General features: G+C 43.1%; 2 protein-coding genes across 2 annotated transcripts in view; both read right to left on the reverse strand.

The window, feature by feature from the left end:
• Positions 1-611: 611 nt before the first annotated feature.
• On the reverse strand, positions 612-18895 carry LOC122565177 (elongation factor 2). Its single transcript, XM_043720880.2, has 15 exons — positions 18767-18895; positions 17368-17582; positions 16625-16806; positions 15782-15993; positions 14224-14402; positions 13666-13771; positions 13304-13417; positions 12834-12972; positions 5896-6091; positions 5317-5575; positions 5121-5228; positions 4687-5040; positions 4254-4436; positions 3685-3817; positions 612-991 (listed from the first exon to the last, which is right to left on the reverse strand). Exons 1-15 carry the CDS (start codon positions 18767-18769, stop codon positions 798-800), a joined length of 2577 nt encoding a protein of 858 aa, XP_043576815.2. The 5' UTR covers positions 18770-18895; the 3' UTR covers positions 612-797.
• LOC122565178 (E3 SUMO-protein ligase PIAS4-like) overlaps positions 18861-20663 on the reverse strand; it is a 127796-nt gene continuing 125993 nt past the window's right edge. Inside the window, exon 12 of the mRNA XM_087976165.1 lies at positions 18861-18997. Within this exon, the coding sequence (XP_087832291.1) occupies positions 18993-18997 (5 nt within the window). The 3' untranslated portion in view covers positions 18861-18992. The remainder of the gene's footprint in view (positions 18998-20663) is intronic.

Here is a 20663-nt window from a genome sequence, read left to right on the forward strand (position 1 = left end):
GTTGCAGAACTAAAAATTAATCCTAATACCAGATTTCTGAAAATTCTGAACAATCTACTAACAAATGAGCTTTGTTCTAACACATTGAAAGAATCTTTGGGCACATCAGTCAGATGTTTTTGAATTATTCCATAATCCCAAACAGCAAATCATAACAATCACCGCCAAAGCAGACAAGAAGGTGCAGGCAAAACCAACAAGGAGCACAACTGCAATTATATCAAAGTTTATTGTTTATATACCACCAATACAATCTATTGCATTTTCATCGTTCACAATGTTAAATGACGATCAAACTCATTTCCAAGGTGCTCAAACTCCCATTAGCCTCCAGTCTGTAGACTGGAGGTAATTCTCACCAACTTTCTGCAAAGTCCACTGCTGTACAACTTGCTGTGCATCAAGTTTTGTTTTCAGAAATGAAAACCCAGAATTGGAAAACCCCAACTTCAAAAGCACAATATGCCTAATCTTTTAAGTACTGGCAATGGCAATAAATATCAGGCCAGGCGACAAGAGTTACTAATTAAAAGTAAGTGAATGAATGTGTATAAAGCTAGCATGGCACAAGATGGTTTCTGACGCAGCAACGCAATAAAGAAGAATCCAAATAAGAGGTAAACATTCTTTTTAATTTATGCCACTACGATGTCCATTCTTTTTGCAGTGAACCTCATTGCAAGAATACAATACAATACACCACCATGTCTAATCTGGCAATGTTATAATTCACTAATTAGTTCGAAGAGCCAGCCAATGGTGTGTTGATCAGATTTCCAATGATGTGCTGTTAAACATTACAACTTGTCCAGGAAGTTGTCCAGAGCTGGGATGCCCTCTTTCAGGCCCTTGCGCTTACGGGTTTCAGCCACAATTTGAAACGGGCGGGAGGCTGAATCCATCGGGTCACCAGGTAGGATCTGCCAGTGGTCAAAAACACATTGTGGGAAAGCCTGGCCACCTGTATTAGACCTCAGGTCAGCTGTGAAACCTGTTTAGAAAAAAAAAGCACAATGCTTGATAACCTGTCCTGTCTTTCATAAGACCATAAAATATAGAAATAGAACTAGACCAGACCATTCAGCCCGCTGAGTCTTCTCTGCCATTTAATTATGGCCAATAGTTCCACAAATTAACTACCCTCTGGCTGAAGAAATTCCTCAATTCCAGACAGGACACCCCATCTGAAGCAGTGCTCAGGTCTCGAATTTCCTATTAGTGGAAACATCTTTTCCACATCCACTCCATTCAGGCATCTCAGTTTTCTGTAACTTCCGCCCCACCCATCTAAAGTGAGTTCTGACCCAGAGTCCTCAACCACCACTCCTACTACAAGCCTTCATGCCCAGGATCCTTATAAGCCTCCTTTGGACTTTTCCAATACCAGTTTATCCTTCCTTAGATAAGGGCTCAAAACCACTTAGAATATTCCAAATGTGGTCTGACTAGAGCTTAATACAGTGGTAGAAGTACATCTCTACTCTTGCATTCTAGCCTCATCAAAAATGACTGCTAAAAATGCATAGATTGCCTAACCACTGATGAAACCTTCATGTTAACCTTAAACGAGCCCTGGTGCAGGACACCCAAGTCCCTTTGTGCTTCAGATTGCCAAAGCCTTTCCCCATTTAGAAAGTTATCTATACCTCCTTTTCCTCCAAAGTGCATAGCCTCTTACTTTGCCACTTCTTTCTGCAGCCTCCCTCCTTCCTCTCCACTACCTGAACCTCCACCTATTTCAAGTCTCATGTATAAATTTAGCAACAATGTCCTCAGTTCCTTCATCCAGATCATTAAGATATAATGTGGTCCTGACACTGATCCCTGTAGAACTTTGTCACTAACTCCCATGCTGAAAAAGATCCCTTTATTCCTACTGTTTGCCTTCTTAGAGGCAGCCAAACCTCTTTACAGGCCAGTACATTGGCCAAGTGGCCTCAAAGATAACAGCCCATAATGTTAGAGGCAAAGCCCTTTTGGAAACCCAAATAGATCATGTCCACCAACCTTCCTTTGTCTACCTTGCTTGTTACCCCTTCAAATGAATTGGAAATGGATCTGTCAGGAATGACCTCTTGAGGAAGTTGTGCTGCCTCAGTCCTGTTATTGTTAATAATGGACTCTAAAATCTTTCCACATACATAGGTCAGGCTGATCAGCCCATAGTTTCCTGAATTCTGCCTCCCTCTTAAACAGGGGTGTTACGTTAACAATTTTCCATTCCATTGGAAAACTCCCTGACTTGATTCCTGAAAGGATCAGTACCAATGCCTGTACAATGTTCTCAGCTAGCTCTTTCAGAACCCTGGGGTATAGTCCATCTAGTCTAGAGTGATTTACCCACCAAGATCTTCAGTTTTCCAAGCATCTTCTCCTTACTGATGGTCACTACACTTGTGTTCCCTTACTTTCCTGAAGTTCTGTTATGGGGTCTTTCCCCTGAAAACTGATGCAAAATCTCGGTTCACATTTTTGGTCCCGATTACTATTTATCCAGCCTCATTTTCCAACGGTCCAACGTCCATTCTTGCCTGTTTCCTTTAAATATCTAAAAACCTCTTGCAATCTCTGACAAGGACAGCACAGTGGTTAGCACTGTTGCCTCACAGCACCAGGGTTCAACTCCAGCCTTGGCAATGGTGTGTGGAGTTTGCACATTCTCCCGGTGTCTGCGTGGGTTTCCTCCAGGTGCTCCAGTTTCCTCCCACAGGAGAAGATGTGCAAGTTAAGTGAATTGGCCATGGTCAATTGCCCATAGTATTCGGCACATTAAGCAGTGGGAAGTCGGTCTGAGTGGGTTACTCTTCGGAGGGCCAGTGTGGACTTGTTGGCCTGAAGGACCTGTTTCCACACTGTAGAGAATCTAATTAATCTAAATCTTTTATATTACTAGCTTAACTTTTCCCTGCATGTCTTTTTCTAGGTTATCCTCTGGATTTTAAAAAGATCCTAATCTTCACCTACTTTTAATGCTTTCTTTTGCTTTTACATCATCCCTTACTTCCTTTGCCAGCCATGATTACCGCCCCCTTTTAGATCTAATTCTAACTGGCTGATCTAACAACCACCTGATTTTCCAAGTCCAGCTGGAATACTTAAGGCCCCCACACTATTACTGTAATAGAAAAAACATGCAAGGAAGGCACAGATTTATTTTCTTGCCCACATCCTGACTACTAGGAGCCCGCAGATTCTACACCTTCAAACTCTACACTACTTCTTGCTACTGAATAGTTTCTTACTAATAAGATAACCTTTTCCCCTCTGTTCATGTGTTTATCCTCATGATTGGATATATATCCTTGGATTTACCCCTCATTGGTGTCACCATATTATAGTCAAAATTATAAACCAACCTGTGCAATAAAAACAGGGCCTTTAGAAAAGCAGAGCAAGGATCAATGCACCTAAAGCACTGAAGACAAGTTTAGACCAAACCAACTTACCACGTATGCCTGCTTAAAAGCACAAACCAAGCACTCAAGTACTCCCTGATTTTAGACTGTATTAATAGCTTAAAACTGGCAGATCATTAGGACAAAACCCAATTTCCTTTAGCCAGCTTTGGTGTACAGGGCACAGCATAGAAAATGGAACTGAAAAATCATGTAGATAATTACACATGCTTTTTACACCAAACAAAAATCACTTCAAAATTTCACAAGACAACACCAAGCTACTTACCAAATGATTCATTTACAGGTAGGTAAGCCTTGACAACAAACATGGGTGTGCCTGCAACATGGGATTCTTCAAACACGTGACCACGTTTCCTATTCAGTACACCATAGATCCCACCAACCACTTGCTCCGGGCACTGTAATTCAAAGAAACATGACTCCAAATTATTCTGTTCATTGTTAACCCAGTGTTGAAGAAAGTGACAATGACAATAACTTGCACGTCTTGATAATCACATTTTTAGAAATTGAAGTGTGGCTGTTCTATGAAACCATAAAATAGCTGATTTTAAATGGTGTCACAAGAGGAATCAGAAAATCCATCAATAATTCCGTTGCGAAGCCAGCATTCAATATTTGCTTGTGTAGCAGAATGCCACCTGGAGGCCCAGAATTTGATTGTTCCTCAAAAGATGATCAGTTCAGAGGATCCATTTCGAATAGGAAACGAAAAACCAGTGGAAAATATGTAATCCCATAGACTGCCGTTAAAAATCAGGTAACGTGTGAATTTATAAAACCCATTTCAGGAGATTGGGATAATCCAATGGTAAAATTGAAAGCACCCAATACCTGAATCTCAACCAGGTAGACAGGTTCCATAAGTCTCGGCTGGGCAGTCAGCACACAGGCATACAGACATCTTCTTGCAGTGGGAATGATCTGACCACCACCACGGTGAATAGCATCAGCATGCAGGGTTACATCATGAATGTCAAATCGCACCCCACGCATGTTCTCATCACACAGAGCACCCTGAAAAAAAAAAGTGGAAGATATTACCCTTTGTTTGGAGCAAGCAAGTTACACAACAGGATAACTTTGACACATTTTTAAAACATTAAACTTTCCTTTAAAATTAAGTCAGTTTCACAGAAGTTATATCAGCTATTTAAACAGGTCCACATTAATCACTACAAATACCATACTATGTAATTGGCTGGTGTCCAAATGACTACTGGAGATGAAAAATCTAGCAGCACTTATTATACACAGAAAACCTCACCTCTTTGGTTGCCCACTGAAATCCAGCAACGACACTGTCCTTGATTTCGTTGAGATACTGGACTCCTTTAGTCACATCAATCAACATATTGGGGCCTGTGCCATCAGGTCCAAAGCACCATATTTTACGAGCTTCCGTGACGTCCCATTCATACTTTTCAGCAAGATATCTGGCTCGCTGTTTGAGCTCTTGACGGGCAGTAACATCACCCTTGTCAATGTCTTCTGGAAGGCCCTCCGGCATTGGTCTAGCTTTCATGTACAGCCTGTTGTGCTTGTTGGGAGACTTTGACAAGCACGTTACGTTGGATTCCTCACTAACAGTCTCACGGTAAGACACAACTGGGTCAGATTTCTGCACAAAAATAAGAACACCGATTATTTGCAGATTCACATTAGTGGAATCAACCTTCCGCTATCTTCCAAGAGTCTTACCTTAATGGGAATACAAGCATGGTCCTCTTCAAGATCTTTCAGGCAGATTTCCAAATGCAGCTCACCAGCACCAGCAATGATGTGTTCACCAGATTCCTCAATGATACACTAAAATAAAGAGGCAAGGGAGATTTAGCAATGAGGTGATTCATTCTTACCCCACTAACCCAATTTAATAAGCAACAAAACAATCTACCTGCACCATGGGGTCAGACTTAGCGAGACGCTTCAGTCCTTCAACCAATTTTGGCAGATCAGCTGGATTTTTGGCTTCAACAGCAACACGCACAACAGGGCTGACGCTGAACTTCATCACTCTCAGGTTGTGAGCCTGGTCGTAAGTGGTAATGGTACCAGTCTTCACGAGATACTGATCAACACCAACAAGCCCAACGATGTTTCCACAAGGCACATCTTCAATAGGCTCCACATAACGGCCCATCATCAGAATTGTTCTGCAAATTAAAATAAAAATCTGTTCAGTAATAGATAGGAAGAATTCAACAAGTTATAGCTTCAGGAATAACTACACAAAAGAAATTTCAGTATTATTTATTCACTTTTAGCTGCTATGTAATATTTCAAGAGGGCAGGCAGACAGGCATTTAAACATTTAATACACTGTCTGGCAGACACTCAAGACGCTAACTGGATCATTCTGCCACTAAAATAAAAACTGCATTTTAGCCTGGCAAATATTAAAACTGACAATTGTAAATTCTACTGAAATTACAAGGTTTTAAATAAAGGAAGACATCTACACCACAACACCAACCTTTGAATAGGCTTCAGGTAAAGGTCTTCCTTCTTGCCTGGAGTGTAATTTGGTCCCATAATTCGGACCTTAAGACCAGTGGAAACAACACCGGAGAAGACACGGCCAAAGGCGTAGAACCTGCCCTTGTCAGTTGTGGGCACCATCTTGGAGATGTACATCATCAGAGGGCCTTTTGCGTCACAGTTCTTGATGCCTTATAAAACCAAAATTTTAAGTTATTTCTTCACACTAAGCTCCCTAACAACCAAGAAAAAATTCAAGTCCCCCTTGGCCAGATAGTTAGGTGTCTAAATGCAAAAATGCAAACTAAGTTAAGCATGAACAATGTGACAAAAGGTGTGTAGAGGTAGTAGGTGGTCTTTTGAATTCTTAATTGCAAGATAATATACAAGTTGGAGTATATAACAAAACGTTGTTACAATTTATAAAGACAGAGCAAGGGAGTGAGCAATAGAATTGTCAGTTCAGATCATTTAATCAAAGGTATAGCATGTGGGAGCTCTTGAATACCATTGTTTACTGAGCACTTGTTTGCTCTGAATCAAAGTTTGAGGAGCTTTAGCAGAGGTTGAACAGGTTGCTGAACTACTGACATGACACATCTGGGAGGGGACAAGACGTTATCTGGAATTCTTTTCATCAGGACGCAGTCACACCACTTAAAAGTCTCCTTCAGAGCTCCTCAAAGATTAACAAGGCTACCTACATATGGAACCATAGGTGGTGAGTGAGATACTAAACATATTGAGTCAGCATGGATTGTGGAGGTCATAGAAATTTGAGAACTTCAGCAAATAAACAGTGATACCATGAAATGTGTCAATATTTTATAAGAGGAGGTAGGGAACATCTTGAAATGGGACCGGATCGGGTGTACCCCACAGCTTTGTGGAAACTAGAAAAGATTGCTGGATCCTTTGTTGAGATATTTGCATCAATAGTCACGGGTGAGATGCCAGAAGACTGGTGGTTGACTAATGTGGTGCCATTACTTAAGAAAGATGGCGTGCAAAAGTCAGGGAATGACAGGCCAGTGATATTAAGTTGTTGGAGGGGATTTTGAGGAACAGGATTTACACATGTTCAGTACTGCGTCACAAGGATCAGTACTGCGTCCACTTTTTTTTGCCAATTACATAAATGACTTGGTTGTGAATATAGAAATTTCAGTCAAAAAGTGTGGTGCTGAAAAAGCATCAAAGGAGAGTTGACATTTCGAACATAAACTCTTCATCAGGAATGGGAGGAGGGGGCCCCAAGAGAAAAATGGGGGAGGGGAGAAAAGAGAAGAGTGGGGCTGGGGCAAGGTAGCCAGAAATGCAATAGGTAGAAGGTGGGGGTGATGGTGCTACGTTGGAGTGGAGGGTAGAGTGGACAGGTGGGAAGGAAGGAAGGAAGATTGGCAGGTAGGATAGTTCAAGAGGGCAATGTGGAGTTGGAGGGTTAGATCTGTGATAAGGTGGGGGGAGGGGCAATGAGGAAACTGGTGAAATAAACATTGATCCTTTGTTTGGTGTCCCAAGGCAGGAGGTGAAGTGTTCTTTCACCAGACATCAGGTGGCTAGGACAGTGGAGGACGCCCAGGTCTTTCATGTGCTTGGTGGAGTGGGAGCGAGAGTTAGTGTTCAGCCATAGGGCGGTGGGGTTGATTGGTGCGTGTCCCAGAGATATTCTCTGAAATGTTCTGCAAGTTGGCATCCTGTCTCCCCAATACAGAGGGGACCACATCAAGAGCAACAGATGGTGGACGAGATGCAGGAAAATCTGTTGGATGTGGAAGTAGCCTTCGGGGCCTTGGATGGAAGTGAGGGGAAGAGGTGTGGGTACAGGTTTTACACCACAGGTGGTGGCAAGGTAAGGTGCTAGGAGTGAATGGTGGGTTGGTGGTGGGTATGAACCCAACAAGGCAGTCACAGAGGGAATGGTGTCTGCAGAAAGCTGATAGGGGTGGGGAGGGAAATAAAATTCTGGTGGTGAGGTCTGTCTGTAGGTAGCGAAAATGTCAGAATGATTGGTTGTATCCGGAGATTGGTGGGGTAGAAGGTGAGGACCAGGGGTGTTGAGTCCTTGTTGCAGTTTGTGGGGTGGGGTTCAGGAGCAGAGCTGCAGGAAGTCAAGGTGATGTGCTGGAGGACATTTTGACCACCTGAGGGGAAACTATAGTCCTTGAAGTAGGAGTGCCACACTTTCTAACTGACCTTTAGCATCTTCCGTCCTTTCCCCTAATATAGGAAGTATGGTTACTAAGTTGCAGATGTCAAATAGGTGGTGTAATGGACAGTGAAGGAGGTCACCTCAAAAGTACAAGAGGATCTTGATCAGATAGGCAACTGGGCAGAGGAGTGATAGATGGAATTTAAATAAATGTGAAGTTCGCATTTTAGGAAGGCAAACCAAGGCAGGTCATATATATTTAACGGTACAGCCCTGGGGAGAAGTGCCAAACAGAGAGACCTAGGAGTGCAGTTGCATAGTTCCTTTAAACTGGAGTGGTAGAAAGGGTGATGGCAACATTTGGCATGCTTGTCTTCAATAAGCAGTGCATTGAATGGGAGTTGGAACATCATTTCATGGCTGTACAAGACATTGGTTAGGCCACTTCTACAATACTCCATTCAATTCTGGTATCCCTGCTAAAGGGAACATGTTGTTCAATTTGAGGGCTCAGAAAAGATTTAAAGAACATTGTCAGAATTGAAGATTGAGCGGTGACCCTACAGAAGGTTTATAAAAGGCTGAGTAATGGGTACATTAATAAGGCGGCTTTAGAGGAATATGGGTAAAATGCTAGAAAATGGGACTAGATCAGTTTAGGATATCTGTTCAACATGGATGAGTGGGACAAAAAGGATTTGTTTCTGTGCTATACAACAGACTCTAGGTTAAGTGGTCAGTGAGAGAGGGCATTACTGAGAGTGCAAGGTAGGTAAGGATAGAGAAGAGGTTGCATGGATGAATAGGTAAAAACAAATGACTTCAGATGCTGGAAACCAGATTCTGGATTAATGGTGCTGGAAGAGCACAGCAGTTCAGGTAGCATCCGAGGAGCAGTAAAATCGACGTTTCGGGCAAAAGGCCTTCATCAGGAATAAAAGCAGAGAGCCTGAAGCGTGGAGAGATAAGCTAGAGGGGGGTGGGGAGAAAGTAGCATAGAGTACAGTAGGTGAGAGGGGGAGGGGATGAAGATGATAGGTCGGGGGTTGGGGGTGGAGTGGATAGGTGGGAAGAGCTTCAGGGCAGAGGAAATGACCTGGGAGTTTAGCATGGTACGATAGGACAGGAAGTCATTCAACTGGGGGCACAAGAGAGAATATAGTAGTAGGGTATAGTATTGCAAGGGGATTGCAAAGAGATAATATCCCAATCATGCCTGTCCAGTGTCAAATGCTCAGGCTGGAAAGGAGATCAGGGGATGCAATGGTCTGGGCCACAAATGTAGCAACCAGCATTCCCTTTAGTTTTCTTTCCAGCTAGGTGGGCCCCAAAAGGTTGATACAGAATAGAGAAGCTTGGACACAAACATGCAGCTTAAAGGGAACTTGGTACCAAAATCATAGGTGAAGCTAAGAGAGAGGTTTTGCATAGTGCATGAAGAACTAGGCACCAAATTGAATGGTAGGTCCTCAAGAATATTATAATTGAGAATATTACCTCAGCCACATTCAAATTTCCTTGTGAACATCCTTTCATAAAAGGAGAGATGAATGTGTGGCCTAAAAACCAATTTGGGAGAAGTGGATTCCAGAGTATAGGCTACTACCATACTCTAAGATACTGGCAGCGAGCACTGTTAGAATGGTCTACACTTGCTGGCGTCAACCACATAACTCCCAGTATTTGCATCTCTGTTAAGTCAGAGATATGCAGCACATGCCAACCAGATATTCTAACTATATCTAGTCTTGTTTGCCAGCACTTGGCCTATATCCCTCTAAAGCCCCCCTTTTCATATGCCAATCCAGATGCCTTTTAAATGCTGTAATTGTACCCATCCCCATGACTTCCTTTGGCAGCTGATTCCATACATGCACTACCCTCTGCATGAAAATGCTGCCCCTTTTAAATCATTCCCAGCTCACCATGAACCTATACTATCTAGTTCTGGATACCCCCTCATCCCATGGAAAAGACCAGTCTATTTACCCTATCCTTGCCACTCATGATTTTATAAACCTCGATGAAGCTCACCCCTCGGCCTCCAATATTTAGAAAAAATAGCCCCAGTCTATCAGCCTCGCCTTATAGGTCCAAACCTGGCAATATCCTTGAAATGGTTCAGAAAAAAGTTTCACAACATCTTTCATCTCCAACAGGAAGACCAGAATTGCACACAATATTCCAAAAGTAGCCTAACCAATGTCCTATACAGCCACAACATAGCCTTCCAACTCCTATACTCAACCAATAAAGACAGGCATACCAAATGCCTCCTTCACTATCCTAGGTAAAAACAAGGACTGCAGACGCCGGAAACCAGAAGTCTAGATTAGCGTGGTGCTGGAAAAGCACAGGTCAGGCAGCATCCAAAGAGCAGGAAAATTGACGTTTCGGGCAAAAGAGATCCACTCTGCAGGCACCCTGCCTCTATTCCTGATGAAGGACTTTTGCCAGAAACGATTTTCCTGCTCCTCGGATGCTGCCTGACCTGCTGTGCTTTTCCAGCACCACTCTAATCTAGACTTTTTTGCTATCCTGTCTACCCGAGACTCCACTTTCAAGGACATATGAACCTGCACTCCAAGATCTTTATTCAGCAACACTCAGGACCTTACAATCAAGTGTACAAACCCTCTCCTGATGTGCCTTTTCAAAATGCAGCACCTCACGTTTTAAACTAAACTCCACCTGTCACTCCTAGGCCCACCTGACCAAGATTCCATTGTACTGAGGAAACCTTCACAATCCACCGCACCTCTAATTTTGGTGTCATCTGCAAACTTACCAATCATTCCCACATCCACATCCAAATCAGTAATGCAAAGCAGTGGACCTAGCATTAATCCTTGCCGCACACCACTGGTCACAGGTCTCCAGTCTGAAAAGCAACCCTCCACCACTACCCTCCTGGTCTTCTACCTTCGAGCCAGTTCTGTATTCAAGTAGCTAGTTCTCCCTCCATTCTGAGAGATCTAATCTGGATAATAATCCAGGAATAAACCAAATCAAGACTGGAGATTACAATAACAAAACTGAAGATCCTGTATCTGAACATATAGAACTCATCAAGTAATAAACTGATATTTCAATAGCCATGATCTGATAGTCATTATGGAGACATGGTTCCTGAATGTTGAGGGGTGTGAGACATTAAAAAACAAAAACAAGGTACATGTTGATGTAAACTGTTAAATCAAGGATGGCATTTGTTCAATAGTTAAAAGACAATCCATTAACAAAATAGAAAAGCAAAAACATTCAAAAATATTGTGACAAAAGACTTCAGATCTGCATACAAACTGGAAAAACAATTGTTAGCACCCCCATTAGATTCCCTGACATCTATCCTCCAGTGATGATTAATATTAATTTCCTCACCACCTTTCGTCATTTGATTCAGTAATTTTGGAATACTACAAGTGTCTCTTTCAGGACTTCTCTGCTAACTTGATTCATTTCCCTAGCCTCGTTCCAGAAGAACTATGTAGACTCGGTCCTAGACTCAGCTCATTTCCACTGAAGTTTTAAAGACTGAGGGGCAATCAAATTGAAAAAGGTGGCCATGGAAAGGATGCTTCTTCTGTGGCTCAGTCCAGAATTAGACAGCATCTTTAGTTTAGATTAGATTACTTACAGTGTGGAAACAGGCCCTTCGGCCCAACAAGTCCACACCGCCCCGCCGAAACGCAACCTACCCATACCCCTACATTTACCCCTTACCTAACACTACGGGCAATTTAGCATGGCCAATTCACCTGACCTGCACATCTTTGGACTGTGGGAGGAAACCGGAGTACCCAGAGGAAACCCACGCAAACACGGGAAGAATGTGCAAACTCCACACAGTCAGTCGCCTCAGGCAGGAATTGAACCCGGGTCTCTGGCGCTGTGAGGCTGCAGTGCTAACCACTGTGCCACCGTGCCGCCCTTCTGCTCCTATTCTACTTAACTCCAGTGCAGTAATACAAACAGTTCTGAAGTGGAACCTGAAACAAAGTTTGAACACCAACACCAAGTTTACAGGTGACATAAAACAATGCAATAATTAAAAATCAAAAATGCAAGAGGCCAGAAGGATAGAAAGGATAAGCTGGAAGTAGCTTTAACACAAAGATCAATTTGGTTTATCTCAAAAGGTCAGAGAGAGTATAAGTTATCTTCCAACTACAATTAATGCAAGTAGACAACTGTAGTCTCATCAAGATGGAGGACAGCAACAAATGCTGCAGGCTTCAATAATATCAGTCAGCACTGTCAACAGGTGCCTAAAATAATCTGAGTAAAGGAGCAGATTTAGTACAGTGTTGCAAAGATGGACATGTGATTAGGACAATGGTCTTAAAAAGGACAGAGGGGTTTTTCCTGACAAATGTCAGGAATGTGTCTGGCTTGCATTGGAGTGGATTTGGGATAAAGTGGCTCACAGTGAAATGTGTCAGAGGATTCGCATATTAAGGAAGTTGCTACAAGAATAAGAAATGTTGCTTGTTCGGCCACATCTGTTAGGTTGCCAAATGCCACTAGAGAAACAAAACCAGAATATTTTGCTCTTGTAGTGATAATTCATTGTTTGGAGAGTGAAGGGATACATACAAAAGAAATGGTACTCAGCTAATATACGTTGAAGAACGAACTCATGGTAAAGTGGTAGCACCCCTAAATCTGGGCCACGAAGTTCAGCTTCAATTCTCAAAACACCCCAGATGTGTCATGACATGCCTGGCAGATTTGAGTAAAGTATCTTCTGGATAGTTGGTCTAAGTATATTTTTAACATACCCATGGCAGCTTCATCATCAGGAGGTCCCTCATACAGAAGGTCACAACGATATTTCTGAGCAGTGACAGGCGATGGAAGGTGTATGGTGATCATCTGCAACAACGCATCACCAGCAGGCAACCAGCGACGCATAACAGCCTGCATACAAGAAAACATTTTTCAAAAATAAAGATCACAGCCAAGAAGCAGGGGTAAAGTAACAGTCAGCATTGTTTGCAACAGGAGAAATGAGTCAATACTAAGAAATTAAGGCCTGGAGCATTATCCTTGAAATAGGCCAAATAGTCTAACAACTCTTCAATATGGCAGCAAGGAAGAGTGCACACTAGTCCTACTAACTCGTGAGAAAGATGACAAATCAAAATGAATTGAGGGGAGTGTATGTCAACAGAACCATAATCCTGATATGGGCAATAAAGCATGATAATATAGGCAATATTTTTGCTATTGAGAACATAAAGCTACTCACCTTTAGCAAAGGTTTGCCCTCTTTGGATTTATCTTCATTGTCCAGCTTTATATCTAGCTTCTGAATCAATTTTTCTATTTCGTCCTTCTTGAAATTCATAATTGCATCAAAGACCTATGAAGAAAACCAAAAACATTACTCTACAAAGAAATAACTTAAGTCCATATATTGGACTATGTGACAGCATTTACTTTTAGAAGCAATTGTTGTTTAGATCAAACTCTAAGTTAAAATATACAAGTTCTTGAGCTTCAGACATTTGTTTTTCATCACTGAACAGTCAGGTCAAAGTGAAGAAATTACAGAAAGGTCATCACATCAAGCTCAATAACATTTGCTCACGTATTAGTTCATGATCTTACCTTGAAGATGGGATCCAAGACCAGCTGACAGAAAGTTCTGGGCAATTTCTTGCCATCAGCATTGGTAGCAGACTTGCTGAATTTACCAGCAGCCGGATCAAAATACCTGAAATTGTGAGGGACAATTAAGGAGTTTTCAAAAGCCAACGCAGAACAACTAGGAGAAATCAGCAGCCATTTTGAACTAAGGCAATAGTATGTGAAACAAAGAATGTTCAAGTTGTAAATGCAAATTAATTACAAGAATCCTTCTGTTTGCTAGTGTATTTGACGTATTGCTTGTCACAAACAGCAAGTCTCAACCATTTAAAAGCAGGACAAGGTAGAGGCACGTTACATGCAAAGGAATAACTTGGCACTGGCCTGGAGGACAACTGTTGGACAGGAGTCCCCAGTGCTTCAATGGCACAAGAAAATCTGAATGTACAGGTAGACAATGACCCAAACTACTTCCTTTTATCCTATAAAAATGCTTCTCTACATGAACAATGAGCCAAGTACTTCTGCACTTGGACTGGTTTCTAGAACAGGAAAATGAGCCGGGCATCAGCAACTCACCTGTCACCCCAAAGTTTTTTCATCATATCCTCTACTTTCTTGGCACGGTCTTCTGGAGAAAGGGCAGTATCACCCTTAGCAGAAAATTTGGCAACGTACATTTCTGCAAACTGCTTTAGGGTGAAAGCCCAACCATGGAGCCCAGAACCAAAACCAACTGTTCCAAAAACTGGATCAACCTGGAAAGGAGAAAGAAAAATCAGTGGGCCTGGTGGCACTTAGTATAATGAATCAATCCACAGATTAGGTAAGATGCTGGTGCTGTCACTAGTCATGCATCAGAGCCATTCACATCTGAACTAGATAGACAGACCGTGTTCCTTTGAAAGTTTTTTTTTTGGGGTGGGGGGGGAAAGGAGGGGAGGGGTAGTGGTCTATAAATAGACACGCTTAAACAGAAGCTCAAAGAATGGATGGTTTTTGTTTTAAAAATGGCCTGGTTTGCAAATTCCTTAATCCAGCCACGTCCAGCTCCAAAGCCACAAATCGAAATTGGTTAAGCAGCTGTAATTTTTGGAAGATGAAGTGAACTTAAATAGCAGCAAGTAATACATACAAATCAAAGTCTGACACCACTCTGAACAGCAGAGTGGTTTCAGAACCCCTCAGACTCATGTTTCAATTTATTTTCCCCTTACTAGCTGGAAACAGCACATTTGGACAGATTAGAGTCACATCCTTTCACGAACAGCATGTTCAGTAGGAAATGTTCAAATCTGACAGCATGTGGAAAGTCAGAGACATTAACTTGGTTTCTCCCTTCGTGATGTCATTCCTTCACTTCCAAAGTGACCAGCAGAAACATGAAAACAGAAGACAGAGAGTAGAAGACTTAAGGCATGGTTCAACCATACAAGCTATCAAAGATCTGAAATCCAAATACAAACATTAGGCAAATAAAAATGTTCTTCTAGAACAAAATCAGGTAGATGCCAATTACACACAGGTAAACAAGCAGGAGGCTGGAAGAACAGACAACCAAACAGCATCAGGAGGTGGAGAAGTCAATGTTTCAGGTGTAACCCTTCAAGGCTGAAGGAGGGTTACACCCAAAATGTTGACTTTTCCACCTCCTGATGCTGCCTGACTTGTTGTGTTCTTCCAGCCTCCTGCTTGTTGACCTTGGACTCCAGTATCTGCAATCTTTTTGTCTCTAATTACACATGGGAGCACGAACAATCCTCAGAGTTTATACAATTCTGGGAATTGGCTATTAAGTTGGAGAATGAAAAATGTCAGTTAACATTCTGGGGACAACACAAGAAAACAGGGACCAGTACACTGAACTATAGTATCAGATGAAATGAAAAATGAATCACACTTTCATCAGTTTGGAGGCAAGTGTCACTGGACTCAAAATGTTAGCTCTGCTCTGTCTCCACAGATGCTGCTGGAGAAACAGGTCTGCCAATGACTCTTTCAGTTTGTGTTTCAGACCTTCAGTGTCCACAATTCTTTGTACTGAATACTCACTAGTATTAGACATGCACAGCTCATTTTATAATACAGCAAAATGGATTGATTAAAATCTTGTGAAATCCTTTTAATTCCACTTTACCATAATGTTTCCCATGGGACCATTCTCATCTTCACCGTAGGTAGAGATGATGACATTGACATTTTCCACAATGCGCTGGAAGGTCTGGTATAGCTCCTCTACATCAAGCTGCAGTTCAAGCAAGGCACGGTCCATTTTGTTCATCATCAGCACAGGTTTGATACGTTCAGCAATAGCCTGACGCAGCACAGTTTCAGTTTGCACACATACCCCTGCAAATAAGCAACAATTCCAATCATCAGGTTAAACTTATAATTGAAGCAATTTTCACCTAGACACATCAAGAAAGCTAGATCAGAATGGAGGGATTATATGTACAATTCTCAACGGAGTTTCAAAACTGAAGCCAGTATGTCATATCACAATTATAGCAGAAAAATCAAACGCTTGGCCTAAATCCTTATCCACAAATGCACTGCTATACAGTTCTTAAAAATTATTGAAAGAAATTCAGGAACTTTAAGGCTGGTTTCCCTGATATCATGCTTGCATTGAATAGATTAGAATCCAAACAGTGTGGAAGCAGGCCATTCAGCACCGTCTACTAAACCACCCAAACAGCATCCCACTCAGACCCACCTCCCAACCCTCGGTCCATGAATTTTCCATGGCTTTTCACCAAGCCTGCACATCTTTGGACTGGGACAGGAAGTTCACGCAGACATGGGAGAATATACGAACTCCACGCAGTCACTCAAAGGTGATATCGAACCAGAGCCCCTGGCACTGAGGCAGCAGTGCTAACCACCGGGCCACCTTACCGCCCCATATACCTCGATAGAGAGTGACTTCATAACAAAGTCTTTGTGCAAAATGTTGGCCACAGGAATAATTGTCGCTTACCAGAGACGCAGTCTACCACAACAAGGGCGCCATCAGTTACACGCAGAGCAGCTGTTACTTCAGAGGAAAAGTCGACATGCCCAGGTGAGTCGATCAGGTTGATCAGGAAGCCACTGCCATCCTTGCACTGTTTGATGAAAGCCAAATCTTCTTCCTTGAGCTCATAAAACAGGGAGATGGCACTGCACAAAAATTCAAAATTACGACATTATTCCTTAAAGCAATGAGCTAGCACCAAGCTTTATAACAGGAAAGCAGCAATTACACAACACTAGAGTTTTATTAGAATTGGTACTCTAGTACAGCAAGATCACATGAAAAGAAACATACATATAAAAGGATGAGACCATGATCATGTTAAGAGCTATGCACACATCACCAGACCTTTTGGCATGTAGCAGTAGATTCCCTCGATAGACTAGGAAGCGGCTGGAAGAATACAGCAAGTCAGGCAGCATCAGGTGGTGGGGAAGTCCATGTTTGGGATGCAAACCTTCTTAAAGGCTGAAGCCCTGCAGTCTTGAAGAAGGGTTACACCCGAAATGTCAACGTCTCCACCTCCTGATGCTGCCTGACTTGCTGTATTCTTCCAGCCTCCTGCCTGTCTATTTTGGATTCCAGCATCTGCAGTTTTTCGTCTCTAGAATCTCCTTGCAGTATTACAGCAAATATTTACCCTCTAACTTGAACCCAAAACCAGCAAAGTGCAGCTCATTAAAAATGAAAAATATTAAATCACTCACGTTGACTTAATGGTGATGCATCTTTCTTGTTCATCCTTGCGAGTGTCAGTGAACCTGGTTTCACCAGCACGGGAAGAAGCAATAATCCCAGCTTTTGACACCAGAGAGTCAGTAAGAGTGGACTTGCCGTGGTCAACATGCGCAATCACAGACATGTTACGGATGTTGGACTTCTTGTCCATGATGGCACGGATCTGGTCTACTGTGAAGTTCACCTAGAAAGTGATTATATAATATCAGTACAACTGCCAAGTCCCTGACTAAAAATGAAGTCAGGGCAGATCAGTAAACCACTGGTATGCCCTGACAAATTTGGCTCAACCACTGCGTCATATATGAACCCAAGGTAACTGTGTTGGACTCTCTTTCCCATTCCATAAATAGAACCAAAAAAAAACAGGACTAGCCCACTGTTATTCCCTTCGCCACCAGAAAAAAAACACAGGCAGCTACGAGGGAACAGAATGCTCTAAACCACTTATAACGCAGCACAGTTAATCAGTAATGCAAACCGAGGCCACATTGCAAAAAAAAAGTAACATACGCAAAAAAAAAGACTAAAAAATTCAAGCCAAAACATACCATAATTGACCTTAGAAATCAGGGACTATGATCAATACCCTGTATCAGGGGTCGAACTGACACATCACGTGTGTAAAAAAAACACACACACAGAAGCCGCTTTGGAAACCTGATCACGTTAATGCACCGTGTGCCGCAATCAATCCCATTTCTCCAACAGGGCGAGATGAGTCAGGCTGAAGCCGCTGCCAAATAAAATGCAAAGGAAGGAAGGAAGGAGGCCGGCCCCCCCGCCCGGGGGGGTGATGGACAGACAGACAGACAGGGGGGGGGGGGGAAGAAGCCACGTCCCCGGCGACAATCACCCTGAAGCCCAGGGACTCGGGCTCCACGTGGCGGCGGGGGACAGGGGTGCAGCCCCCGGGGGTGGGGGAAGGGGGGGGGTAAAACGGTCTCCGGTTGGTACCGGCCTCGCCGCAGATACCCCATTCCACCCCGCCCAGAGTGACGCACAGCCGCACCCAGAGGGTCCGGAAACCCAGTGACAGCTCCGTCCCGCCCCGGACCCTCACTCCGAAATCTCCCCCCCCCCCCCCCATTACCCGCTTGCCCAGGTTACGGGCAGAAACATTCACCCTCCCGCCCCCCTTCCCCATCATTGTGATTGCGCATCACCGCGGGCGGGCGGCCCGTAGCCCATCCCCCTCCCTCCATTGTCGGGCCCACTAACGGCTCTCCCCCTCCCTTCCCCCTCCATCTGCGAAAAAGCGGCAATATCGGCGCCTGGACGGAGCCATCCAGCCTCAATACTGCGCGGAAATATCGATGGAAGTGCCCGGCGCGCATCCCCCACTCGGTGGAGACGCCGCCGACTCACCATTTTGCCGGATGGCGCTAGATTGCTTGTTTCTCAGGCTCCGGCTTCTATCCGCCTCACAGGACGGGCGGATGAGAAAAGGACCGGCTCCAGCAACTTCCGGGCCTTTTACCAACCGCAGCTGCGTCACGTGGCACCGCCGTAGGCCCGGTCCTCCCGAGCAGGGGGCCCACTGTTGGAAGGGAGGGTGAACTGCAACTCATCACAATCAAGCGTTAAGAGAGTGTTAGTCTGCAAATGACAGATACAAAAGTGTTCAACATTAACTTTCTGATCATAAATCAGAACTTTATGATAGTAACAAACTCCAGCTCATGGAGTCATACAGCACAGAGACAGACCCTACGGTCCAACGAGTCCATGCCGGCCATAATCCTAAACTGAATTTGTCCCACCTGCCCATGTTGCTCCATATCCCTCCGAACATTTCTTATTCATATACATATCCAAGTGTCTTTTAAACATTGTAACTATACCTGCATCCATCACACCCTCTGCTCTTTGTTCTGTAGTGATAAATCTCCCGACGCAGATTAAATTCTAGTCAGAAGCAAAATTTCACTTTATGCACTAATGCGTGTTCATTTACCGCCTCTGCATCTTGTCTCACTCTTTGAACTTTCTGTTAGCCACATAAGTACTTATCATCTCTGGAAGTCAGTTTTTAAACTCCTCCAGCAGAATAATCTCTCTTAGAGCCCAATATGTCATAGAATTATAGAGATGAACAGCATGGAAACAGACCCCTCGGTTCAAATTATCCTGCCAACCAAATATCCCAATCCAATCTAGTCCCACCTGCCAGCACCTGGCCCATATCTCTATTCACCCTTCCTATTCATATAACCATCCAGATGCCTTCTAAATGTTGCAATTGTACTAGCCTCCACCACTTCCTCTGGCAGCTCATTCTATACACATACCACCCTCTGCATGAAAAACTTAGATCTCTTTTATATCTTTCCCCTCTCACCCTAAACTTATTTCCTCTAGTTCTGGACTCCCCCAACCGAGGGGAAAAAAATTGTCCATTCATCCTATTCATGACCCCCACGATTTTACAAACCTCCATGAGGTCACCCCTCAGCCTTGTCTATTTTTTAAGGCCCACACCCATCTATCAAATTTGCTGTGTTTAATTCTTTCAAACTTAACGTCTGACCTGATTCCTCCTTTATGTTTCTGAAACGCTGTATATACACTTCTGGTACCCATTCATAGACACTCAAAATAGCCTGTTTGACATCTCCAGAATCTCTTAACCCTCATCTGACAGCGCTGCAAACACCTCACTGGCCCCACCTACCAGCTTTGCTTGAACTAGCATTACCCACAAGTTCTCTGGCCACTCCATCCACAGAGCCAATTTTTCTAAGAAGTAAAAAATACTTTGATAGCTTTCTCATTGAAATGTTGCTGTGTCTTGACACATTTGTACACGTTTACCTTTTCCCTTCATCACCATCCTGTTAACTTGATTTCCTGCCTAATTCACAACTTCTTCAGTTCAAACTCTGTCTTGCTTCTCCTCTGTCTCTCTCCCTTTCTTCCGCTTTGTTCCGCTAAGAATCTTCTCGTCCTTTGATTCTGCTCTAACTCAAGCTCTTTCATCTGCAATTAAATTTTAGCCATTTCCAAAGATTCTAATGGCTTTTCCAGCACATTTAAATGTTCAGCTATTTCCATAATAATTTCATCTTTTTTCAGAGACACAGGCAATTCCAGCTCCAGTTTGTCTGCCAATTGTAGCAGCTTTGCCTTGCTCACCTTTTGTAAACTCCCAAAGTCACTTCTTCCATATCCAAAAAACATTTAGTAACTGAAAGTGCCATTTCTCTCACACTAATCTAACCAACTACAAGTAGCTGAAATTAAACAGATTTTTCTCACCTAAATT

This window comes from Chiloscyllium plagiosum, unplaced genomic scaffold, assembly GCF_037043375.1.
Source record: "Chiloscyllium plagiosum isolate Xiang-an unplaced genomic scaffold, Cpla_swu_hap1 HiC_scaffold_28, whole genome shotgun sequence".
NCBI classification, from domain to species: domain Eukaryota; kingdom Metazoa; phylum Chordata; class Chondrichthyes; order Orectolobiformes; family Hemiscylliidae; genus Chiloscyllium; species Chiloscyllium plagiosum.